At 41.8% G+C, this 25,444-nt stretch overlaps 1 protein-coding gene across 2 annotated transcripts; it reads right to left on the minus strand.

Moving 5' to 3' along the window:
- LOC102054500 (transient receptor potential cation channel subfamily V member 6) lies at positions 1 to 25,093 on the minus strand. 2 transcript variants are annotated; one of them, XM_005436935.3, is made up of 15 exons: positions 24,864 to 25,093; positions 15,681 to 15,778; positions 15,023 to 15,145; positions 13,958 to 14,098; positions 12,697 to 12,795; positions 12,312 to 12,487; positions 11,280 to 11,426; positions 8,792 to 9,004; positions 8,364 to 8,450; positions 7,157 to 7,233; positions 5,830 to 5,995; positions 5,486 to 5,552; positions 4,634 to 4,902; positions 3,478 to 3,584; positions 1 to 2,009 (listed from the first exon to the last, which is right to left on the minus strand). In XM_005436935.3, the coding sequence occupies exons 1-15, from the start codon at positions 24,992 to 24,994 to the stop codon at positions 1,736 to 1,738; spliced, it is 2,175 nt and encodes a 724-aa protein (XP_005436992.1). In that variant the 5' UTR covers positions 24,995 to 25,093; the 3' UTR covers positions 1 to 1,735. The 2 variants fall into 2 exon arrangements, with proteins under 2 accessions (XP_005436992.1, XP_027657818.1); XM_027802017.2 differs by lacking the exon at positions 24,864 to 25,093 and having other exon boundaries at positions 15,681 to 16,380.
- Between the last annotated feature and the right edge of the window lie 351 nt (positions 25,094 to 25,444).

Consider the following 25,444-nt stretch of genomic DNA (forward strand, 5'->3'; position numbering starts at 1 on the left):
GCGAGCCCGCTCGGGGGACAACAGCGGTATCGCCCATCCACAGTGAAAGAAAATTCCTCTACGACCAGAGCAGCAGGTTGCAGCGCTGGGTACCACACCGCATGGCCCCATCTCCACAGGCCGCCAATACAAACCCCAAGGATCTCGGGAAGGGCTGACAATACTTCAGTAGGAGACCAGGCAACACTTCCAATTCAACAAAATGAGTCAACTCAAAAGAACGCGGTTGAATTCCAGCCAGTCTTCTGTCAGTCTTCCACCAGAACATAAATAAGGGAAGAACATACTGAAATAAATACACATAATCACAAAGATCATTATGCCCATTACAGCACCTGCAAACGAGGAGATGGAGGAGATATTTGTAGTGATATTTCAATACAATTTGGCTCAAAATCTCATGCTAGATAATAATCCTCGGTTTCTTCAACAAAGCCTGTTACTAGTCCTGTTGGAAGGAAATGTTAAGACCACGGATTTCTTTCCACTTCTGCTATTGGAAAGAAAGTCCATTCTCTGAGAATACAAAGCAGCCTGAAATGACAGTCCATTTCCGTGACCAGTTCCCCATTTTTCTTTAAGTGGCCCTAGGCAGATGACAAATTAACAGACTGGCACAGCATTGTGCCTGGGAGGGAACTGTGTGGATGACTCCATCGTTCATCGCATAGTTTTAGACTTTCAGAGAGAGAGTGCACCAGTTTCTGAACTGCCTGTGCTATAGCTTGCTCATCTACCCAACATTTCCTCTCCATTTCTTTCAATGCTATGTTGTAGCTCATATATGTAGCTCAACCCAGCCTTGATGGCTCAGTTACAAGCCAGAGAGCTATGGTTCAGAATCCTACTCTTCCACAGAAAACAAAAGAGGCGCTTCAGCTCACTCGGGAGATTAACAGCTCTTGCTGAAATTTCACGCTACTAAGTGTCACCTAACCAGGTTATACATGCTCTCATTAGGAAAAGAATTTCCCACTTCAGACCCTTCAGAATCCTCCCAGGAATAGCAATCACTTCTTTTCAAAAGCTTATAGTGCATTCACCTGAGTGACAATAAAATAAAATATAAACAAAACCATACCAATACACACACCCACCCTCCCAAGAAGCAAACCAAACCAAGCCAACAGTCCTGCCAAGGTAGCAACGTTGAAAATGCAGTTCACAGAGACTGCCTTTCCTCAGAGGGCAGAGTCTGTCAGGCCCTGCATGCCAGTTCAGTAGTTACAGTCCTTTTAATCGTCACAGTGTCACAGTTACCTTCGTCCCCAAGCAGGGGCTTACAAGGTTTTTCTCAGTTCCATACCAGATCGTAAAACAGAACTTCAGTCAGGTCTCTGCTATGAAAGCACTGGGATTTTGTGGAACTGGAGGGTGAGATTATACTGTATGCAACAGTCTGGAAGAGGTCTTACTGATCACTTCTCTTTTAAATGGATGCTGGCCTCCTTCACTCATTTCTGTAGGACTTTATAAAGGATAACAAACCACCACAGATCACAGCTCAACAAGCCTATCAGCTTGGTGCAAATATCAGTGCAACAGCAGACACTCAGATGTAGGACAGAAAAGACTGCATTCATATCTTGTAGCATAGATGCCATGAACTGTTCACCAGCAGAGTTCTTCAAGGCTGACCAATGTGTGCAACATGCTGGAGTCTGTATGAAAGTTGGAGAAGACAACTGTTGTTGCAAAAGTAATCTGTGTTGTGAGGTAAAAAATCCCAGGCTTCTTAAACATCATAGACCTCCTCTTCCATGGCATGACCAACCTCTCCACCAAGTTGGTACAAGGTGTTACGCCTCAGGATCTCCCAGCCACGGTGAGAGCTAGTCCTGGATGTGCTCCGTGACAATGGCAGAGTGGTCAGTTCCTTCTTGTACAGGATGTCCCTATTGATTTCCAGCTTTTCCAAACCTTTGTCATAGTTATCCCTATCCTGAGCCTTAAATGCTTCTGTGTACCGCATCATCTTATGTTTGTTGGGATCAACCCTGTCTTCAACTCTGTTAAGAGGATTAAAAAAACAAAGTGAATTCATAGAAATGTGTCTGTCTATCCACAAGACCGAGCAGCCACAAGAAGCAAGACACTCCCAAAAATATGTCTACTGACCCAGACATTCCAGAAAATCTACATGGAAGCAGGAAACTGGTTATAGGCATGGTGCTAGCAGTGGCTAGCACAAAATTATCTCCTAGACCTTCATCCCTGTCATTGACCTCAGTACACTTATCTGCCCATGATTTCCTGTCCTTTAACTCATTTCCCGATCATCATTTGCCCCTTCTATTTTGCCAGCTGCAAGCTATTGGCAGACCTGCCCCATCTGACTCCAGATCCAGATCCTTTGTACATATGCGTGTATTCATCCATTTCCTTTGCCCTTGCCTTTCCTCCTCTGACACTCCATGGCTGCTAGCCTCAGGATGTCACTTATCTTCTGTCGAACTTTTATGTAACTGCTTCACTTCCACCAACCCCTCTCTACACTACTTACAACTTGTCTTCTGAAATACTGGACCACAGCACACACAATGAGCATACATGTAATTCGACAGAACTAGATCACACTGACACACTTTTCTCAGAACATTCAATGAAGAATTGTCACTGGAATATTGCTTTTGCAAAGTTATATTCTGGACCCTGGACTGAAGGCATTGCATATTGGTACCACTTTAGGTCTGCTTGTTCTGCCCAGCAAATCTGAAAAAATCTATGAGGTTAATTTCTCTGCTAAAACCTGCAGAAATTCCCATTTCATACAGCCACCACTCCCCCTTCTGGATTTGTCAGCAAAAGATGAGGCATTTAGAAAAGACACATGCCCAAAGTTTAATTTTTCTTCACCCTTGTATAAATTTTGATTAAAATCAGAAACAATGAGGAATCTAGTGTTACCTAGACTACAGATAGCTCATTTGTTATTTCAGTACCTAAACAGAAATCCTGGACCTAAAACTTTGCCACATAATGCAGTCTTTGCAAAGTATAACATAGTTACTAGGTTCACACAAGAAAGAAACCTTGCCTTTATTCCTGTTTTGGTTTTGAATCATCTATAGTGCAGGTCATTGATGCTGAATGCCTAACTGATTGATGTTGCTTCTGCCATTTCACACATCTAACGTAGGAACAACCAAACCCAGCAGTAAAGTACTGTGGTACTCATAAGAAATTTGAAAGAAAAAATCAGGCCTTATAACCCATGCAATTTCTGTCTCTTGTGACTACTGGATAAGAAAACATCAGCTTATTTCAAAAGGAACTGCACAGCAGAGCTTTCTGAGGGGAACAGTGCTTGTCTATCAATTGCAGACAGAAAATACACTGGGATCTGTATTCTGCAAGGGAAGGACTCCAGACACTCCTCCCTAGGCCACTGGAAAGGCTCCTTACTAACATCCATATATCCATACATTGGATTCTTCCTCTGGGATCCTTATGCATGCACACTAGAAGAGACCTCACCTGAGGTACCATCGGTCCCCCAGCCCATACTCCCGCCCGCAGATTCCAGAGCGAGGCCAGAGACATCGCGGCAGTTTCCGCTCGAGCATCACAGTAGTAGCAACAACCTTTAGAATAAAAAGGAAAAAAAGAAAGAACTTGAATGAATTAGAAAAAAAAAAAAATCAGACTCTCTTTCAAAATTATCAGTTTCCTACGTAGTGACCCATTAACATATTTCATTACAGCTCCACATGTAATGAAAAAAAATCATAGAGTCAATATTCCATTTATTACAGGGAAATTCACTATTTTAGTCCTAATTGTGCAGTGTTTTGAGGAATCAATGGTGCTCTTAAAACACTGTTAAATTTCTTTCCTTTTTTACCTGATTGCAATGAGTAGGATAGTTAATTTGCAAGCTAGAGAAGAGGGCAGTATTTGTATCTGCCTTAGCTATCATCAGAACTTCCCAATGTGGCCACACAACTACATGTAACCATTTGACTTACTATTTTCCCACAGAAAAATACTAGAAAATAGATTTCCTGTTAGGCAGCTATATAACTGATCTGGCTGAATTTTTTGCCTTTTGAACAAGAGAGTCAGACCAACTTCTCTTAATGGATCAAAAGACATTACTGACCTGCTTGTAATCATTACCTTGTATTCTATTGCCCCTCAGTCAATCCCTATAATTATAACTTTCAGTTACACAGGAATGTGACTTGTAAAAAAAAAAAAAATTGCAACTTTAATTCTATTTATCAAGAGATTCCGTGCGTAAAGAACAAACAGCTAAGGAGACACAGAATGGTCCAGAAAGACTGGATGGGCTTCTAGCTGCTTTTTGAAGTAAGGTATGTATGCCTGCATGGCAAAGATGTACTGGAGAACAGTTTCACATGGGAAGATGTGCAGAAGAGTAGTCTTGTGCTTAGACACTTCAGACTCATAACAAGGGTGAAAGAAATTTGGTGGATGATATACAGAAGCTGTAAAACAGAATTAAAAGGACATGGCTTCTTGTATTAGCCCCTGAGAAAAGTGAAGGTCAGGGAAAGGTTTCAAAGTACCTCCTTTAGAGCTCGGGTGGCAGAGTAAGTAATTGCACTGTCTAGCACATTTTCCCTGGACAACTTTCAAAGAGAACTCCCTACCATGTAAATCACATTACCTGGGCTCTCCAGAGCTCATCCCGCTCATGGGCCACTCTCCAGTGGGTGTCACCCATCATGGCAATTAACAAGTTGAGCATAAGGAGGGCAGCAATGATGGCGAAGGCAAAGTATACCACGCTGTACATAAAGGGCAGGTCCACATCATAGTTTGCAGGGCCATCAATGATAGTGAGGAACAGCTCAAAGGTAGTGAACAAGGACATGGGGTAGTTGTAGAACTGCCCAAGTTTTTCAGGGTTCTCTGTCTGGAAGACGATGTAGAAAGCTAGAGGAGAGCAACGGGGTGGAAAAGAGAGTGTTTAATAACAGGAATCACATCCCAAGAACAACAGGGTCCCTGTAAGAGGTGCTGACAACACGAAGTGGTCTGGGAAGCAGCTGCATATGTTTCTATGCTAGTGCAGTACCCAGCATAACAAGGACAAACCCCTGACTAGAGTCACCGATCTGTATTATAAAATGACTAAGAATTACTTTGATTATTTGTTCTCAAAATACTCATATTTTCTTCTTCAAATAGTAAAGTTGTGTATCTTATTCTCATTTTCCAAAGACAAATACCATAAAAGCAGTATGTTTTTAAACCTTGACATAAATATATATACGTGGAATTATCTGGATCGTCCTAATTCCTGTTACACTGGAAAGAACAAGAGTTGAAAACTCATGAGAACAGAAATTGGTACTGGGAAAGGGACTGTGCTCCAAGAAATAGAAGCTATACATCATCATAACCTCCACCAGCTAACTCAGCGGGCAACCCGAGAATGAACCAAAACCCATGCACTTCATTCATACTAAAGAAGTTGGCGGGGTAATGCATTGCTGTTTTCCTTTTGTAGACTCACCTGATGCAAAGCCTAGTATCACCACAGCCATGAGCCAGCAAAAGCGCATAAGATCTCCGAATATCATCTGTAGAGCAGACAGAACCCACCATAAGGCCCAACCGTTCCACTAAGTGACAATGCAACCCCATGTAAACAGTTTCCCACATTCTAAGACCATGAGCAGACCGAAGGAAACTTCTGCTCTAAAGAGAGAATGTGAAAGTCCCAAACCCTCTGTGCAGGCAAGAACTTGCCCATTTCCCATTAGAGTCCTGAGGGAAAAAAAGTGTTCTTTCAGCTCTCCATATCTGCAAAGATGTGTCAGGAAGTGCGTAACACCCATATTTGTTTGTGTCTTATACCTTCTGGATCATGATAGTAAAGGGTCCGAGCATCTGAAAGCCTCGTGCAAAGTACATGACATTGCACCACCCTAGCACCAGGGCAAAGGACATGGGCACCACCTCGCCAGTTGTGCTGGTGAGACGCATCACCATGGTTACCAGAATCATGCAAGCATATGTGATGCTGCAAAGAAAGAAGAGACAGTGAAAAAAGTTCAGTAAAGTAATCTTTATAGATAGAATCGTGGAATGGTTTGGGTTGGAAGGGACCTTAAAATGACCTAGACCCAACCCCCTGCCAAGGCAGAGACACCTCCCACCAGCCCAGGCTGCTCCAAGCCCTGTCCAACCTAGCCTTGAACCCTGCCAGGGATAGGGCATCCACGGAGCTACTCCGGGCAGCCCGTGCCAGTGTCTCACCACCTTCACAGTAAAGAATTTCTTCCCAATATCTAACCTAAATCTACCCTCTTTGAGCTTAAAACCATTTCCCCTTGTCCTATCACTACATGCCTTTGTAAAAAGCCCCTCTCCAGCTCTCCTGTTGGCCCCTTTAGGCACTGGAAGGCTGGGATAAGGTCTCTCTGGAGCCTTCTCTTCTTCAGGCTGAAACCCCCCAAACCTCTCAGTCTGCATAGGAGAGGTGCTCCAGCCCTCTGATTATTTTCGTGGCCTTCCCTGGGCTCGCTCCAACAGGTCCGTGGTCCCTCTTATACTGGGTGCCCCGAGCTGGAGACAGTGCTGCAGGGGATCTAACCCGAGTGGGGCAGAGGGGCAGAGCCCTATCCCTCAACCACGCTGCTGGGGATGCAGCCCAGGGCTCAGCTGGGTTTCTGGGCTGCGAGCGTGCATTGCTGGGCCATGTGGAAGTTCCCGTCCCCCAGCACCTGCAAGTCCTTCTCCCCAGGGATGCTCTCAGTCGTTCCCTGCCCAGCTTGTATTTGTGCTTGGGATTGCCCCAACCTACATGCAGGACCTTGCACTTGGCCTTGTTGAACTTCATGAGGTTTGCATAGGCCCATCTCTCAAGCCTATCAGTGTCCCTCTGGATGGCACCCAGGCCCTCTGGAGATCCTCTTACCCTCCTTTTTGTTTTCTTTTCAAAAAATTCCAAGACAGGAACATACAGCCACCAGCTCCACAGGCAGAGACCTCTTAGCACCATCAATTCTACCTGTCTAGTCGCCTAGCTTCCTACACACCAACTAATCCAGTGGAAGAAAAAAATCAAGATGAGGAATACTTTAAAAGGTTGGAGAAAGTGACTCAACTAGCAAAAGACAGCAGTGGGGGAAATGAGAGATATTATGTTATATTTATTAGACTCAAGAGGTGGTGTACTTACACAATTATGTGGAAAGGTCCTCCTAGGATGGTTTGTCCAAAGTATTTTGCTGCTCCAACTCTAAGGATATCTGGGATCTAAAAGAGACATCCTATTGACTTTAGGACACAAATGGATTCAATTTTACTATTAAATGTCATGGTAATGGGCAATCTTCACAGGATCTTCAGGCCAAATGCATCTGCTTTGTTTGCAGGTTCACAGTTTGAATTTTATATTACTTTAGAAACAGAATGATTGAGTCAGGTGTGCCCCTCTTGGGATGTGACAGAGATTGCTGGAAAACCTAAGAAAAAACTCTGTTTGCCTGGGTAAACAGAGAGGCTTTGGTATGTGGCAGAGAGATGTTGTAGCAGAGAGGTGTGAGCCCAAAGTTCATACAGATTACTGAGAGAAGATCATACAAACAGCTGAGCCTCAGAAATGAAGGCAAAAGACCTTGAGGAATCAAAGAAGTCTATTATAATTCTCTCTGTGTTGGTTGTAGTGTAGCCCCAGAGTCCTGACCAAATGCAAGAAGAAGGACCTGCCCTTCTGGAACACACATGGCTTAGACAGAAAGTTGTTAACAAGCCCCGTTTGATTTCAGTTCTCCCTGGCATCATCATTTGAGTTTTCTCATATAGAAGTTTCAGTCTTATATTACATATCATAACAAAATCAAGTGGAGTATTGTTTTAAAGAACTTTTCCTTTTTTTGAGAGAGAGTTCATGGTAAGGAGAACACCTACACATGCCCACCGCAGAACTCTGGTTGAGCACGGCTCCTATATAGATCTGTACAGTCACTGATCTCCAATTAAACAGAAACCTTTCTGTGTATGCTCAGAAGTTGCTTCACCCAGCACTAAACACATGAGTATTTAGGTGTGCTGGGTAAAGAATCTCTAAGAACCTCATGAAGCAGCTGGGATTCAGCTGGACCTACAGATGCTGCTAAAGGCAACTGTGTTGTTACCCTGCAAATGGTATTTGAGAGCGCGGCCAGTACTTCCAACTGCTGCTTCTGCGCCTGGAGTCTTATTAGGACACTGTCTCTGTTTCATTGGATAGATACTGTTGACAACATCTATTGCCCTAGACACATCAAAGCCCTTAGACTAAGCAAATAACCCCTACCAAGTTGTGAGCACAAACTCCTGTTTGTATAGCATGTAAAATTTGTCTTGATGAAACTCAAAAGTATCTAGCTCACTGTTTCTCTTACCTCAAGGATTAAAATCACGACAGCTCCAATGACTGTGATCAGCTCCCCCACCAGCCTCAGCTCATCCTCGTATGTCATATATGATTCCTGGGGGACAGGGGGAGGGGAAAAAGAAAAAGTGAATGGAAATTAAAATGACACTTTACAGGGAGTGAAATGAAATTAAACTAGAGGATGGAGGAAAAGAAGGCCCATTAGTGTAATGAATATGGCTAGGTGTGACAAGGGCACAGGAACCAGCCCAGCCCCAGCACAGGGAACTGACCATGCTGCACATTCTGTGCTGGCAAAGGGCAGCTGGCAGAAAGAGGGGAGGGTGTCGGACAAGTAGTGGGAACCTGGGAAAGGCTTGGGCTCCCCAGTTCAGTAGGTTAGATGAGAATTGCCCAGTCTGGCCCCTGTGGCCCTGGCTCCTGTAGGCACAGTACCTGCAGCATTTTCTGGACATAGATTGTGTTGTCTCTGCTGCTTGTTTTGTTGCCTGCTCGGGGTTTCAGAGGCCGGTAGACGCAGCACATGGTGAAGCAGACCATGTAGAGTATATAGAATAAAGCCAGGAAACAGAAATAGGGACGACCATACATATTCCACTTCAGGCTCACCAGCTCCTTCACAGGTGTTAGGTCCAAGATCTGACGTGCCTGAGAAGGATAGAAAGAAGGAATTAATTGCCATAAGGGCATTTGTTTATAAGCATCATTCACACTGCTCCCTGGGAGAATATTAGCAATCTAGTCTCAACTACTCTAGCTGGCATTAGGAAGCTGAACTTATTTTGCAAAACTGGAATGGGCAAGTGGGTTTGGATTTGCTCGGTTTGCTGGTGAAGAGCTTTGAAAAAAAGAAAAAAAGATATTTCCTGAATGCCAGTGGGAATGCAAAAAAACCCATGTTAGATACCGGAATAAGTTTGTTGTCTGTGTAGGCCTGGATGTATATAAACACTTGAGACAGACCTATAATCTAAGTCCATGAATGTAAATACATGAGGATGTGTTGCAGAAAATAAAAGGTATTATTTAAAATAGTGTTTGATAGCATGTTTTAAGAAAGATCCCATTATCTTTTACAAGGCTATCTGCATCTGTATCAGATGATTTAGGGTAAGGGAACTGGAACATTTTTCCAAATAAGTCAGGCAAACAGGGTATAGTTTACATCTTGCTTATGAATTCAACCCACACACTTTTTTAAAATCTTCTAGACCTACTTCCTACAGTGATGTTTAGGGGAACACTGCAATAAGCCAAAAGGAGGCGCAAGTCAAACTGGCATGAGTGGGTTAAAGGAAAACTCCTTATGGCACTCTGGATGTTTTTCTCTTGGTACCTTGGCCTGTTGCCTCTAAGGCAGCCAAAAACAGACTGGGCAAAGTGCAAGGAATATGTATGTTTCAGTAGACAGACATGAGTAACAGAACTCCTGAATGGCCTACGGGATATCCTAAAGAATCAAAATTAAGTGAGAGATAATTAACCTAGCTAGATAGCCTTAGGTCTTCCCTTTTCTGTAGAAGTCTGTATTCTAGAATGTTTTCCATAGGAGAGTAAATTTCATTTTCAAAGGAATGATGTAAGTTTGACACTTTAATCTTCCTGTAGCTCAGTTGCCTTCTATTTTTTCCACTTTTCATCCACTTATGGGTCAGAAAATATATCTTAGTACCTATTTATGTATGCAACCCCCTTAATAAAAGAGGAACCTTCTTCAGATTGGGGCCTAAAAATGCTCCTCTAATCCAGTACTGGACTGGGAAGGTATGGTAGGATGGGATGACACACAACGTTCTTCTGGAGGAAACAGCAAACATTTCGGGCCAAACATACATCAAACGCAAAAAAGAATTACTAGTTATACACGCAAAAATTGTAAATGCCCATACTTAAGAGCATTACGGAAAATAAAGAAATCATAATAACTCTTGGTATTTGATGACACGTTATCTGAAATGAGGAATCTTGGATGCGCATGCACTGTATGTTTTGGGATAAGACAGAGGCACAATATTCTGCTTTCTTTCAGGATTATGGTTTAGTCTTCTGGACAGTGTCTGAGGTTGTTCTATTTTTTGACAGAGACTGCTTTCCCCTGAATTTCCAAATACATCACCACACAGAAATTTAGAGGATTTTAAGTAAAAGCATCTGAGAGTTTCACAGATTTCCTCCACGCTCTGCAAAGCTCTCCAGTAGCTGGAACTTTTGTTAGAGGAGTTTGGCTAAAATTTTGCTAGATTGAAATAACACAGGATGGGAGGAATTGTGCTAATTAAAGTGTCTTCTGATTAATTTCCTATTCTATTAGGATTATTTAAGGTAATTACAACTGATAGGGTAGTGCACCTTGAAAGTCTTAAGAAGATCTAAGCTTGCCATCAAGTTATTTTTATCTTAGTGAACCCTTTACAAGTTTTTGAGCCTAAAGCAGAGATATTTGCCCATTTTGTTTTGGGCCATAACCTGTCATTAGATTAAGGGATAATAACAATGAGTGGTTTCAAAATGCACTCCCGTTTAGGATTTCTGAACACAGTTGTGTCTCACAGGGACATCCTAAGAGTCAATCAGTATTGGTTACAGAAAGCTACTTGCTAGAGCTACTTTAAAGATACTTGTTACTGATCTCTTTGAGCCTGGTGAAAGACAGAGAACCCTTCACTGAATCCCACAGTGTCTTTTTTTGTAGTTTGCTCATACTAAGTTCTTCCAATCACCTGCAAGTTTCACACCTCAGAATGAGGTATAGGAAGCACTGGATGTAGCTAGATCATGAATAAGCTGATGTGTTTCATGTATTCCCTGCAGCACGTGGTACAAAGCCCTTGCTCTACGCAATAGTATAGACCTTGAACCTTTAACCTCATCATTCTTCTCCTTTTATTATAACTGTGGCCTGCACATAGAAATCACGTGGTACCTCTCTCTTCTTGGTTGAGACAATGAGCTCAAGGAAAGACTGATCTTCAGCCCAGGAGTCAATCTCTGTGAGATCATAGAGCACAGTGGTCAAGGGGCCAAAGGACCAGAGGTTGTACTTGCGCTTCTGCATAAGGTACTGAAACATCTGAGGAGAAAAGAAGAGGGTTGAGAATATTAGAAACTTCCCAGTATATAGTGTGTTTGCAATGAGAACTGATAAAATTGTTAAAAGCCCTTAACTGCAGTGTATTTTCCTTGAACTTTGCAGTTGTTGTAGTTCTCATATCTCCCAGAAACAATTAGAGCAGCTGAAGTGGAAGAAATTCTGATTCCCATTGGACTATTAGCTCATGCTTGAAGTAAAGGAGTGATTTTTACTCTAAAGTCTAATCAAGCCGCTGAAGTTACTTGACACAGTTATAAATCTTGACAGTAGATTTCATATGGAATTATATGTGAATTAGAAAAAAAATCCTTTTATACCTTTTATAATCTTCTATATGTTATGAGGAAAGAGGTGTTGCAAGAGAAATGACCCTGTCCTTCGTGGATCTACAGAAGAAACACTAACCACCTCTGCCTTTTCATTAAGTGGAAGGATGAGATTTTACATTAAATATTGAATTCTTGCCTATGAATAAATGCCTGTGGATACATGAAGAAGTTTCCCATGTGTCACATTTAGGGTAATGAAATCTAGACAAAGAGTATAATTTCAGTCATAATTTCAAAAAAATTACTTGGGGTGGATCATTCTGTTAATATCTTTTTAACTCAAATGCTTCAAAAATTTGGTGTAAAGTTCTATAACTTAAGCACTTGTTTTTTTCATTAAGACAAAGAAATTTCTTGTAAAGGGTTTTCTGGTCCTACAAGAGACTTCTGGCAAAAAAGGAAAAAGAGGAAAAGGGATTTGTTATGTATCTTCTACCCACTAAGGACATGCACACACTCCCTCACGGTCTGGTTGATGTTATTTCAAGTTCTCCATTTCTCTTATGTATGGGGCAACCGTGTCACACCAACTCACCACAGTGTTGCCCTCAACTCCAGCCAGTTTGAAGGGAGTAAGCCCCTCATTGTTAGGAATCATTTCAAGTGATCCAGGTCCCTCTTTGCTCTTGTCATAGGAAAGTATCAGGCTGTACATGTGGCAGGCAAACGTCTTTGTGGGTTGGAGAACCAGGAGGTGAAGGACAGTGTTACCTACGAAGGAAGCAGACCAGACGAAGTATTTTGAGTAGCCCAGCCCCATGCAAAGACTGGCACAACTGACTGATTACTTTCATTTTTCTTGCATCTCTCATCTCACAGCTGTTTGCAATGAGAGAAAAACACGTGCATGCACAGATGACAGTCTGGTTTAAAGTGTCCAGATCCACTGTATGCACATCACTAGGTCTCACAGCACATACCAAGGTAATCTTGAGCTCTAATGTCAGCTCCATTTTCAATGAGCAACTGTACAATTTCTTCATTTCCCGCACAGGCAGCAAATGATAAAACATGCTCTCCTGCAGAGAAAGGAATGGGAGAATCCACATTAAGACCTCAGGAGGCAGGAGAGGTTGAAGCACACTGAGGGAAGGCTATCCATGCTATGAAGCCAGAAGATATGAAAGGAAGAGTTACTTCAGGTAACCTGCAAGTTTTCTGCCCCACTCCTCATCTACTCAGAAAGGGAAAAAAAGACCTGCCCCACACAACACAAAGGAAGAAGTATTCTTTTCAGGGGATCACCTTCATAAGAAGGTTGACAAGTGGTATGGTTTAACCCAACTGGCAATTAAGAACTAGGCAGCTGCCTGCTCGCTCTCCCCTCTCTCCTGGTGGAAAATGGAGCAGAACTGGGAAAAAGATAAAACTCATGGGTTGAAATATGAACAACTTAATACTTGAAATTAAATGAAACATAATGATAATAATAATAGTAGTAGTAGTCATACTAGTAATGAAGAGGAGAAAGAGAGGGAGAGAGTAATAAAATCCAAAAGGAAAAGGAAAAAAACCCAAGTGAGGCACAATAAAACTGCTCATCACCCGCTGAGCGATGCCCAGCTGGTCCCTGAGCAGCGATCGCCTGGCCCTGGTCAACTCCCCCCAGTTTATATACTGAGCATGACATTCTATGGTATGGAATAGCCCTTTGGTTAGTTTGGGACACCTGCCCTGGCTGCATCCCCTCCCAATTTCTTGTGCCCTTCCAGCCCTCTTGCTGGCAGGACCTAAAGAACTGAAAAGTCATTGATTTAGTATAAATATTACCTATCAACAACTGCAAACATCAATGTGCTATCAATAGTATTCTCATAATAAATCCAAAACACAGCACTGCACCAGCTACTGAAAAGAAAATTAACTCTGTCCTATTTGAAATCAGGAAAATTTGTAGTATATGCTGATAGGAAGAAAATAAATTATAATTTAATGCAATATATATTTTTGTATACATGCAAATGTATAAAATGTGTATGATTTATACATTTACATTTATGTAGTATTTACATATTCAGGAGGAGTCTTATTGTCTGCTAAAAGGTGTGTGACTGATGATGCCTGGGGACAGGAGCCTCTGCTTATCCAGTTCAGATGAGGACTAGAGCAAGCCTCCCTTATATTCCCTCATCACTGTGCCAGCTCCCACCCGTAGCTGCAGGGGGAGAGGTAAGGCTGTACCGAAATAGAGAAGGTTCTGAGAGCTGCGCCTGAAGAAATGCCCAGTGGCCTGTGCCGTGCAGGCGTTGGCCCCTCTCTTGAGTAAAGCTTTCACCAAAGGGATGTTCTGGTTCACTGCTGCAATGTGGAGAGCCGTCTGCCCTGTAAGACACAGAAATAAAACCTTGCCTTTCAAGGAAGCACTTTCAGGCTGATCAGTAGCCTGCAGTTCACATTTCAGTCATGGTAAATCTGAGGTGTCTGGGACTGCATCCCCAGGGACTATATGATTTAGCTTTGAAGTTGCCCCTGTTGTGTGCAGAGGGTTGGACTACAGATTTTTTAGAGGTCCCATTCTACTTAAAACTTTTTATGGGTTCATGAAAACTGACTTCGCAACCTGCCAAAAAAACCAACAGGATACACTTTCTAGATTTTTTCTGGGGGAAAACAAGACATGCCACACTCTTCCAGGAAGCACACTGAAAGCTGCGTGACTATATGTTCCTTCATGAGACATGAAGGCTAGGTCAAAACAAAGCTCCCAAAGAAGATTTACTTTAATTTTTCTATGTATTAGAGTGTTTTAAACCTCATCATTATTATTTTAGTGGTTTCAAGATTCTGTCTGGCATACCTGCATTGGTAGTCAGAACCATTTTTTAAAAACTTGGCTCAGAGTCTAGACTCAAAAGCAGTGGCCACATTTGTTTTCAATCCCCATTCTTTGTCAGCCAAAGAACTAGTTTTTTCTCCTTTCAGAGGAGACCAGGTGGGTATCCCCTTTGTTACACATGAGCATGCCAGAAAGCAGACTGCACATACCCTGGCAATCCCGCAACAGCAGCAGGCTCACCTGTGGCTGCGGGTTTGTCAATTGCGCATTGGCATGTTTGCACATGTCTGTACCTGGCTTTAATATAATTCTGCCTTCCACAGATGGTCCCATTTGTATGTTGGTTTGCTGTGTAACAGTTCAGCAATATGTTGAACCAGGAACCATATAGGTCACTTCCCTAAATGTACAGGTAGTACCCCCTCTCTCCCCTGCCGAATCCTGCCCATCCTCCTTCCCTGAGGTGTTACCTTCATAGAGCTCTGAAGTCATCCTCTCATTGACAAGCTCAGGAGCTGCTTCCATCAGAGTCACTGCTGCCTCCATGTTGTCGTACAAGGCAGCTACATGAAGGGCAGTCTCCCCCACCGCACCTAGGAACAGCAGAAGCATGCGAGTCATCTAAATGCTCACCTATTCTGGACAAAAGCAGAAATGGATTTATTGGGGTGGAGAATTGCAGGAGTGCTAGGTCCTCCCTCAAGTACTGCCGGGTGCCACCTCATCAGATGTCATGTCACAGCCATGTAACTGCACAGTCTCTGTCCTTCATCAAAGCCTGATAGCTGAACAGGGACTTGGGTGCTTGTAAGGAACAGCAGACGCTGGCATGAAGCGAACGAGCACCCATCCCTTCCACGGGCCACCTTCCACAGCAAATCACCTCCCGTGGTCCCTCTAGACAAAAGGCCCATTCAAGCTGTAAATCTCTGATCTTCACCATTCCTGCAGGGTTTGATGAGCTCGCCAAGTCAGAAAACTCACTTGGTTGCAAAGCTGCTGACACAGACTTCAGCAGTTTGAGGTTGCTAACGCGAATGTTGCAGCAAACCAACGTACATACTACTCTGTTTGTTGTAGCAGGCTCTTGCCTTCCACAGGAAGCCATTTGTTGCAAATAATCATTACCTCTCTGATAGATATCACATGTTCCATCAGTGAGAAGCTTCCTGATGGCTGGGAGGTTGTTCTCTTTGGCAGCCTGGAGGAGCGGGGATTCCCAGATCCTGCAGTCAAGAAAAACTGGCTGATAAGAAACGCAGTCAGGTACGTGGTGCCTCTCTGCAGAGCCAGCATGGCCTTTGCCTGGACTAGCATGTATCCTCAGCATCGCCACGGACAGGTCATGCACACTTACTGTCTGAGGTATTGTTTGAATGCAAAAAAATAAATCAAGAAAAGAACCGGGAAAAGCAGGAAAGTGCAGATCTAAAAACCCAGGTAGTTTATCACTGCTTGGCTCACGATGCTCAACCGTGCGGCGGCAGCAGAGGGAAGGATGGAGAAACCAGCAACCACCATGTTCTGCATTACACAGCTCATATTTTGAGGCACAGAAGACAGCGAATGATGGGTCATTTGATATCTTTCCTGCCAGCAGACTAGGTATCTCAGAGGCCAGAAAAAGGCAGTAGTTTGTGGTTTGTGTGGTTTCTGGGGTTTTGTTTGTTTGTTTGTTTTTTTACACAGCATAATAAATTGTAAAAAGGTCAGAATCTTAATTACTCCCATAAGGAATGGAAAAGAAAAAGTACAAACAAGAATTCACCTGGTGTTGTAGCAACACTTCCTATGGCATAATTAAAAGAATGAGCTCTGAAATGTAGCTCCTCATCATACAAGTTATGAGGCAAAATCTGAAAGCTGGAATTCTCCTCAGTGTGCCTAAGTACATAAGGGGACATTGCAAAGAGCCACCTGCCACACCGCTTGCTCAGCATCCAAACAGGTTTTGCCAATATTCAAAATGATGAGTTAGCCACCCAAAAATCACAAAAAATAGGACAAAATCCACAAATTTGGGGTAAATATTTATTTTATCCTCTAATATTTTGAGAATATACTTTACATTCATAAAAAGTGGTTTGGAGTGGGGCTTTCTGATTTTTGTTTTTATGCAAATAAAGAATTCTAGTAGCCCAAGTTCAGGAGCTAAAGATTTAAGGGGAAGAAACACCCTCAAACCCAAAGACACAGACTATATCTCACAAATTTTCAGTATTGAATAAAGATTCCTCTCTCCACATAGGAGATTTCTCCACAAAGCAAATTTTGTGCTTTTATCTCACCTCTGCTTTCCTGTAGTACAGATTTTTAATCTATTGATTAATAGATAATTATTTTTATTATTTTTATAATATTATATATTATTCATATTATATAATATACATTATATAATTAAAGAATTATATATATTATTATTAATAGAAAAAATCTAGATAGATTAATATATCTAGCATGGCTCAGGTCAAGCTGTAACGTGTGATGTTGAACAAGTTTAAGGAGCACAGTAAAACAACAATAAATTCAAGCTGTTATGAACAAGGAGAATGGCAGCCCTCATTTTCTTACCTGTCCCTGTCTGTCCTTTTACTACCATCTAACAGCCACCAACAGATGGATGTTAGTCTTTCACACAAACACAGAGATGCACAAAAAGCATATGGGACAAATGCATTAGTCAAACCTGGAGATACATTCACTGCTTTCTCCTTGTGACCTCCCAAAGGTCTTCCTTGTATTCTGGGGTTATTGTGTTAACGAGACTTTGGGGATACAGTTTATAAGGCTACTACTATATAAAGAAATAGGTGTTTTGCATTAAGTGATAACACTGATGTTAGAATACGTTATCTATGAATATAACTCTATCATTAGTCACATGAAACCCCAGATCAGAGAAAGAGACAGAGAATATAAAATGGCCTATTGCACAAAAGTCTTCTCGGAACTTGTGCTTGCTAGGTATGGATAATTTAAAAATAAAACTATAGGAAAACAGGCAACATACCTTCTGGTGCTTACAGAAATGTACATTTCTTGCTTTAAGTGATTCTTTTATGCACAATAGAATCTCACAGCAAAAGAAAACATTTGATACACCATTATCTCTGAATTTAATCCACCTCAAACGTGGAAGTTCTGCACACCTTTGTAGCAGAAAGATACTGACACACTTGAGAGGACTTGGGGGATAAAGCAAAACAAAGGGACAGGTTAGATAAATAGGAGCAATTTGAATAAGTGTAAATTAATGGGCATATGCTACAAGTAATAGAAGAATAACTGAACATTATATTTATCATTCCACAAAAGGAGCATTTCCTGTCACTGGCAGCACCTCATTACCTAAGTCACTAGAAACTAGACTAGAAAAATGCTGAAGAACATAGGAGAAATAAAAACGTTCAGAATACGAAGAATCAACCTGAACCACCCAGGGAGCCATTCTGAGATATTTTTGTGTGTCCTTCAAACTCCCAGCCTTTCTGCTTTGAGAAGCATTCCTTCTTCAGCTTCCTCACGTGCCAGTTGCCTTAGTTGCTAATTACAAGATGATTTGATGAGAACACTGCACCTGGGGTCAGGCAAGCAGGAACAAAATAAAAAGGCACTCTGAGCAAAAGCATAAGGGCAGGTATCAGCAAGGCAAGCTTGCTACCCCTGCTATTAGCCTGGCTGAGAAAGACCCTGTGTTCCTGAAAATAGAAGTGTCAGAGGCAGGACGTGAGAAGGAGGTGGGGTTTCTATAGTATAAACACTGCTACAATTAATACGTTAGTGTTTTACTGGGCAGGCCTTTATCCCTCAAATGACTTCAGATAGGAGGAATGATTGGGCAAGAGACAATGTGGGAGGACACAAACACAATACCCTTCTCACAAAATTCTCCAAAGCCCTTATAAACAACTAATTAAACTACAAGCCTGCAAAGAGGGAGATACCTAATAACTGATATACTCACCTTTCAGAAATTTAGGGCAAAACTGTCAAACCTTTCTAATTATGTAGGAACCTCCAACTGGGCTTAAAGAACTGGAGATCCCAGGCCAAACAGCAGGCTGGAGAAGAACCCAGAAAGGTTAGTAGGTGTTGTGGCACACTACCCCTGATGCCTCTAAGGTCCCTGACTTACATGTTTATACCATACGCTTTTACTCTCATTTAATTTTCTGTCCCATATTTGGGGAAATAATTTGCTCCCATTTAAAACATACCATTATAATTATCAAATCCTTTTTGATACATTACAGCAATGTACTGAGTGTATAAATGCGAGGTACTAGATGAGCCAAATTCACCAATATAAAAATAAAACAAAGTCAACTGAATCTATACACTTCAAAACATTTGAATTTCTTTAAGTTCTGCATATCTAACCAATTTTCTTCCAGACCCATCAAACACAGCATGAATTTTACAACTCTAGTTCCTGTGTGTCAAAGCAGCAGCAGGTGAAATCTGTACCTTAGTCTCTTAACAGCGCTGCCTACAGCAGACGCTGAGTTTCTGTAAAGTGCCATTGCGTCACTGGATGGAGTGGGTGGCTTTCGGAGAATGATTCAGCAGAGACCTGTTGAGACACTCAGACGATAATCAGCACATCTAAGTTAAGCTCCTGTTCTAAATCATTCTCTTCATCAGCTATGGAGTCAAGGGGCACTCAGCTCCTGAGGCAGCTGAGTTAGGTCTGTGACACTAGGCAATACCGATGTTGCCTGGCAGGATCAGTTTAGGACAGGCACAGCTACACAGCTAGCCAGTAGTTCTGATGGGCAACAAAAAACACAACAGTATCCACCTGGAAGCATTCCTGAGTTGTTCTTACTGAGCTAAGGAACTTAGCTGGGCTGAGGCACTTGGTAAGCCTCGATCATGCATTACTGTCAGTCAGTTTTCTTAACAGATGATTCAATTATATGCTTAGGAAGCTGTGAGCTGTTCTTCAATATAGGTGAGGACAAAATAAGGGATAACTGAAAATTCATTGTGAAACAAAGGAGCAGATAGAATGTAGGTCAGATTCTAACTGAGGGAGTCATGTAAAATGCTTTTAAACAAGGTTAAGGATTTCACAAGCAGTTTCTGCTGGTACCATGTACCCTTTCCGATTTACAGCTTCTTAAACACTTCTTTTGGAGAGCATCCCTCTCACTACACTTATGAAGAGGAAAAGAATGCAAGGGCAAGTCTATAAGTCTTAACTCTTATGAAAAGAAGAATTTGGATTTATAAGGTTATTCTTTTAAAACAAGGAAATAAGTTAAATATGTGAACTGCCTGGACAACCACCAATCTGAAGATTCTTTTTCAAGGCTGAGCTCACCAGAGGTGCAATGGAGCATCTCTTTCTTCCCTTCCCTTCTCAGATTCTGCTACTTGAGTCATTCACTGTATGCAATTTTCTTATTGTTTGCTCTAGTTTAAGTTTGGCATCTGCTAGCTTCATGCTTCATCCCCAAGGCTGTCAGTTACTGAGGGTCTAAAGCAATTCTATCTAACTGAGCTATAAATTCATCAGCAGGGTATTATTTCAACTTTCTTTTCCTCCCCTCTTGTGGTGTTCAGAATATCCATGCTCAGCACTTCATCATGCAATTGCCAGAGAAGATTAATCTTCTTCCTTCCTTCTGCTATTATGTCTATGTAAACATGTGTAAGACTTCAAGAGAGCAGAGAAGTGCTCAGAGAAAGCCAAGGAGCCAGAAAAAAAGGATCAGAGTGATCACCTAACAAGATGCTAAAAAATGAGTTAGGAAGTAATAGCATGAAGTGAAAAGTAGGCAAATAACAGGGCCTTGGGCAGTCAGGGTCAGCAAATCCCTTCAGCACCGACAGCAAGGCTCAGCAAATTAACTGGAATCTCTTGTGCATGTATGCCAAAGCCCCCTCAGCTGACAGTAAACAGAGCGTGCCTGAAAATAAATTAAACAGGTTATTAATTGCTGATTCTACTAGAGAATAAATTGATGGGGAAGCCTTCTCCTTTCAGCTATTTAGCCATCTACCACACTAAACAATAGAGATCTTAGTCACTTCCAGCTGGGCAAACTCCCTGCATTAATTTCCTTTTTTAAAGTTCTGCATCTGAGACCATCCTAAGAACAATCTCATGCTAGAACTGGATTATCAGTTCAGCAGAGGTTAGTTGTTATTTATTATCACTGAGCTACTCATAAAACAAATGTGTTCTCTGAAGCATAAACCTCATCCTGCATCAAAACTTCCAGCCTGGGTGTTGGGTTTTTTTTTTCCAGTTTTATTCTAGGTTGTGTTCCTTACCCTGTGTCTAATTAGTTTTCGCCAACAATTTCTTAAATTTAAGTAGGATTTGTTTTTAATTTTCAGAACACAAATTTCATGTTTACTTCTTCACAAGGAAACCTATAGCCAAGTTTAAGGTAGCAGATTGCTTCCTCAATCTGTGAGCCCAATCCGTGTCTCAGGCACTGAGGGCAGCTGTGCATGTGCCTGTGTGTTGCTGGCAAAATGTGAGCTCTGCAGGACCTTTACACCTGCAAAATTAAGGAGGCACATTTGCCTGTTATTAGTCTTAAAACTTCCATTAGGATGAAAGTGTAACAGCTTAAGTCCAGAAATGCTGCTTTGACTTCATCTTACTTCATGGAGCAGAAGAGTTACCAACAGGCTGCTGTTTGCCTCTGGACTGCTCAGAAGCTGTTACTGAGACACAGCACAAGGGCAGCAGTGGAGCTGGGAGATGGCATCTTTATTGCACAGTCACCTTTGGGAGCAAAGGAACAGATTCATATGGAGACAGACACTGTGGATTTTAAGCAGGACAGTCCTGTGTGAATTTGTGCACTGAAAACTCAGGGAAGTTGTTTAGACAAACAGCAAAACTATGGCGATATCTCTTATTCACCACCAGCTTGAGAGAGACTTGTCTAGAAGCTGCAGGCTCTCTGGGTCCCTGTACAGCTCTTCAGCAACTTAGTTTACTAGTGTCAGGCTGAGCTACTTTTTATTTGTGCCATGTTCGTTTTCAGGGTAAGCAAAGCACTTCAGTATTATATCTGTAAGACTGAAGAGCCACAAAAAGATTTGGAAATTAGAGGGGATATAAACTTTTTATTGCAATATGTTTGGAATGACCATGGCCTTCTGCTAGTTACGCAAATTATCCCAAGCACCTCTAATGCGCTATTTCTCATAGCGCAAATTTCTATAGTTAACTAATGTGTAAAAATGCTTTGGTTTTTTTTTTTTTTAATGTATCACACAACTGTTTTATCATTATTAGAATAATCAAGCCTCAGAGCATCCCATGAAGGCCAGGTGATACCGCTAATTCTTAAGCAGCAGCTGTGAGAGAGAAGAGACACACAGAAGATAGATTATTAAATCAACCAAAATTATAGAGGCAGGCTACAGCAGAGAAAAACATAACAATTGTCCTGGATCCATGTGCTTCCTTCCTCTCATTCATTTACTAGTTATTTTTTATGAACACTGCAATTCTCATATGGTGGAATTTCTAAAATTACATGCTAGGGAGATTTTGTTCACATTTCCTTAGAACATCTTACACTGGAAACCAGATTACAAAAAAACCCACAACAAAACAAAACTCAAGCAATGGCTCTCAGTTTCTGGAAGATCTATTAGATCTATTAGACTGTGACAGGCATGTGATTTCTTTTCACCTCTGTCAGGTCTGAATTTTCATAAGTATTTATCTCTTTGTTCCCCATGATTATGAACTGTGTTGGGGTTTTAGGTTCATGTGCTCCAGGCTGTGTAGATCCCAGAGTTTATTTTCAAAGATAATTCTGGTAAGGACATACAAGATGTGACCACTCTCCCTGGGACTCCACACAGAGCTGTTTAAAACACACAGGCTGTTTAAAAACAAGAGCCTTGAACAGAAAGAAATGAGCAAAATAAGGCAAAATAAATTCAAGTTAAGTACCAAAGAAGTTAGCTTTCAGGTATCGTCATCACCAGATGCAGGTCAGGAAAAAGCACAGTTCTCTTGCAGACTTCCTCTGTGCAGTCAGAGCATACTAGTTAAATAGCAACATATTTACCAATGGTTTTCAATAAGGTAATAGCAGAATTTAATTGCTGCTTATTACTGTATGTATTCCAGCACCATTAACACTAAGAACTCAAGCTGAAGCCATAACACTGCAATTCCACACAACAAAGCGACAGGATGAAGTAAAAGCCCTCTTGGCTTACAACAGTTTTTCCACAAAAGCAAAAGTTTTATAAGAGTACTTCCCACACATGAGGCACCACAGGTGTTTCTGGGTTTTTATCTGGACATAATTAAGAATATGAAAGCAATAAAACTGATTCCAGTCCTCTGCAAAATGTTCATTTTCTTTCACCTCAAACTGAGCATCTCTGGGGACAAGAAAGGAAAGGATAAGATAATAAGAGGGAGAAATGGTCCCGTCCCTCTTTAGGAAGAGTATCTGCATATTGGCACCATGGAATTTCTGACCACATAGCAGAAGGCTAATTATGTTAGTTGAAAGCTGTGGGAAACAGCTAAAACAGAAGGGAAGAATTGTGTCCCCATGCAACACTGATTTCACAGACAAGAATATCATAAGCAGAAAATGTGGTTTTACACAGAGTCTGATAAAGAAGACCAAAAATGTTAGTTTTTGGGACCACTGGAGTTGCACTGTAGTGTTCTAAGAGAAGTTTATGAAGAAGTGTTTATATGCCTAACAGTTTTTCTGATTCCCTTGATGTGTAGCAACACACAAGATGTTCATGTGCCTGCAGCACATCACTAACCAGGATTGTCAGGCAAAGAGAAGGCTGAATGGCAATCTAATAGCAGCCTATGTGAAACGGAGCAACAAAAGGGGCTAAACCCTTCTTGGTAACAACAGATGGTAAGACAAGGGGCTACAGCATCAAATAATGATTTTGGAGGTTCAGGTTGAACATTTGGGAAAAACCCTTTTTCACTAGGAGTTTACCACAACCCTGTAACAAGTACCTAAAAGTACGGTGGAATCTCTGCCCTGGGAGGCTTTCAAGACCAAGCTAGACAAAGCCAGAGCAGCATGATCTGTTGCTGGCAGTAGCCCAGCTTCAAGGGAGAGGTTAGACAGAGATGTCCAGATGTCCCTTCCATATCTCAATGACTTAAAAACATGAAGTTAATGTTATAATTATAAAAATATTGATATATTTATACTTTTCTTTGGCACACCTTCATTTGGATATTACAGAATATCTGAGAACTCAGTTTTCAGTTACCTGTGATGCTTTTCATGGATATACTAAAATGTAAAGGCTTCAGCATTCTGTGGAGACACTAATGTTCCCACTGTCCCTCCCCTTTTACGCATATTTAAGTCACACTTCTCTGAAGTATAATAGAACAGGCTTCTGTTATTTGGTCAGGAGTTAGATGATGATATATGTAAGTTTTTATGTCTACAGACAGATATGTACATTTGTCCCTCTTAAGGTACTATCCTACTTATTTCTGTGTATAGATAGTTAGATTTTGTCCCACACAGCCACCGTTTTGTCGCCAGAGATGTTCAAAGTGTTGTTATGAAAGAAAAAAATTTACAAGGGACTGGAAGCAATTTGTTATTTGAGTACTGTAGAGTTTGTGCATGCAGAAATTACAAGGAACAATGAAAAACAGATTCAGCTGGATTTCCATGAATAGTCCTGCATGGCTGTGTGCAGAGGAAGCAACCCTGTACAGTAGTAACAAACAGCCTTGACTCAGTATTTACATGTGAAGACACAGGAAATCTTGATAATCTGACAGGAGTCGCTGTATGTGTTGACACCTGGGCCATGGGAGTGAGGGACAGCAGTCGACCCCAGCAAGAGGCTGACCACCAGGGTGTGGAACAACATTAAATCCACTCTATCCCACAGCAAGGGCAACCTTTAGAGAAAAAGAAAGCAGAATCCTTGCAAAAACCAAGCCATTATTTCAGCTGGCTGCAGCGTATGTGTCACACACACTCTTAATAATAACTAAAGGAAATCAAACCCTCATGTATTTTCTCATGAGCTTTGCCAATGAAGCAGGGAAGACAAGAGTGTACATTATTAATTTGTGACTGGAGTCCGGCACTCAGGGTAATTAAATTGCGACCTAGTAAACCCACCTGTGAAAGCAGATAAGATTGGAACTTCAGAAGCATTCCACCTTGAAAGAAGAAATCTGATAGAGAAAAGTGCTCCAGGGTTGTTTAAAGTTTATCTACTGGCAGAAAAGCCTAAGGGAAAAGAGTGAGAATCAGCTGCAGGGAGAGAGCAGCAGAAGAAAGGGAAGAAGGCTGAAACACACTGTACCTTTTCTGCTGCAGTAAGTAGATTTCATCCAGGTGTTTATCCCAGGATTTTTTGCTTTGCAACTTTTGACTTACTCCACTCCAGATTCGGAAATAGAAGGGCTTGCTGTCCCCAAATAAAGGCACCCCCATAGCACGTGCCTTTTTTTCTCTTGCCTATCTGCCTGAAAGCCAGCGATCCTCACTTTGGAAAACCTCAGGGAAGGCTCACTGCAGGTCACGACTCCTCTGCCCCTGGACTGCCACAGAGAAGACTGTCCATCAGTGCATCAGCTGATCGAAGTACATGTAAAAACACAAAATAAAATCACTTGCCCCTAGCAGACCGTACCCTGAGCCTCATGAAGTACTTAGTTGCCAAAATAGCCCAACCCAAAGGTGTGTCTAATTAGAAGTAGCTCACCCGGAGCCTGCCCCTCACAAAGACCCTATACGGCACCGAGGAATTCACACAGCATCGATGCCCTAGGCTTCTAGTAGTTCATTTCTGAAGCCCAGAATTGAGAAGCAATCATCCTTCTTATGTATCTCTGAATTCCTCTGGAAAGCAACATGTAAGGTATTTTGAAATCAACAGCTGAA

This window comes from Falco cherrug, chromosome 5 (genome assembly GCF_023634085.1).
Source record: "Falco cherrug isolate bFalChe1 chromosome 5, bFalChe1.pri, whole genome shotgun sequence".
Taxonomy (NCBI): Eukaryota; Metazoa; Chordata; class Aves; order Falconiformes; family Falconidae; genus Falco; species Falco cherrug.